The following is a 1,238-nucleotide window of genomic DNA, read 5'->3' on the forward strand; positions in this document are numbered from 1 at the left end:
CTGCTTGTCAGTTTGCAGGTGGACTGCCATTACAATTTTCTTCTCCTGGGAACTGTCCTGTTCCCATCTATGATGGATGTCAGCTTGCAGGGGGTTACTGTTGAGACTGGGAACTGTTCTGTTCTCACCTATGATGGATGTAGGTGCTTGTCAGCTTGTAGGTGCAGTGCCAGCCAGGGGAGTCAGAGCCAAGCGGTTAATGTTTAAGGTCACTCCTGTTAGCCTACAAGCTTGCTCCGTTTAAATCTATTTGTCTCATCATCGAGGAACCAAAAACAATGGCATCTTCCATATTTATGATGAATTCTAATATTCACCAGATTTATCAATAATTTATATGAATGAAATATTTACTTTCTTTTCCTTTACCAAATGAAGGAGTGCTTTACTTTCTCTTAAAGTTCTGCAGTGAAATGCTTCTGTAAGATAAAAGTCATTACAAGTGTGAATTGTAGGCAATACAGAGGCAGGAGTGATGTATATTATTCTTTATTTTATTCTCCATGGTAGCTAAACAATAGCCTCTGACATACTGTATTTCAATGATTATTTTATTATAGACTTTGAAGCAGAATGGTTTTACAAACTGCAGTATAATAGAAGTATGTGTCCTTTGTCACTAAGATTATATGTTAAACAATAAGCATTTACAAATGATCCATGAAAATATCCAAAAGTCGAAACAATTTAAAGTGACGTGGGAAGTGGTTAAACCAAAAAAGATCAGGACCTTTCTTGTACATACAAAATCAGTCACATGATGTCGCTGTACGCTCAAAAAGTGAAAAGGAATCCGCGCCCAGATTCCAACAATTCACAGAATAGGGTCGACTCCATCTCAACTGGAATTCTGGGTAAAATTTACTAAACATACGGTACTTACAGCACAGGGAGACTACTCATAAAGGTTCACAGGCAACCGATCCCTTAAAACAGACATTCCTACCTCAAAAATCTCCTTATCTGCGATGGTGATTTCCTGGCGAGGAAGACCAGGAGCCTGCTGCCTGCTGCTCTCGCTTCTGCTCCTTGCAGTCTGGGAGACTGGGAGTGGACAGGTCCACTACTCGGTCGCCGAGGAGGCCAAACACGGCACCTTCGTGGGCCGCATCGCGCAGGACCTGGGGCTGGAACTGGCGGAGCTGGTGCCGCGCCTGTTCCGGGTGGCGTCCAAAGGCCGCGGGGACCTTCTGGAGGTAAATCTGCAGAATGGCATTTTGTTTGTGAATTCTCGGATC

General features: G+C 43.2%; 2 protein-coding genes across 4 annotated transcripts in view; both read left to right on the forward strand.

Annotated features, from left to right (window-relative positions):
* Positions 1-1,238, forward strand: part of LOC109393433 (protocadherin alpha-C2) — a 186,654-nt gene that overhangs the window by 70,094 nt on the left and 115,322 nt on the right. The window lies entirely within an intron of this gene.
* LOC109392558 (protocadherin alpha-13-like) overlaps positions 595-1,238 on the forward strand; it is a 9,860-nt gene continuing 9,216 nt past the window's right edge. Inside the window, exon 1 of the mRNA XM_019661124.1 lies at positions 595-1,202. Within this exon, the coding sequence (XP_019516669.1) occupies positions 969-1,202 (234 nt within the window). The 5' untranslated portion in view covers positions 595-968. The remainder of the gene's footprint in view (positions 1,203-1,238) is intronic.

This window comes from Hipposideros armiger, unplaced genomic scaffold (genome assembly GCF_001890085.2).
Source record: "Hipposideros armiger isolate ML-2016 unplaced genomic scaffold, ASM189008v1 scaffold_11, whole genome shotgun sequence".
Taxonomy (NCBI): Eukaryota; Metazoa; Chordata; class Mammalia; order Chiroptera; family Hipposideridae; genus Hipposideros; species Hipposideros armiger.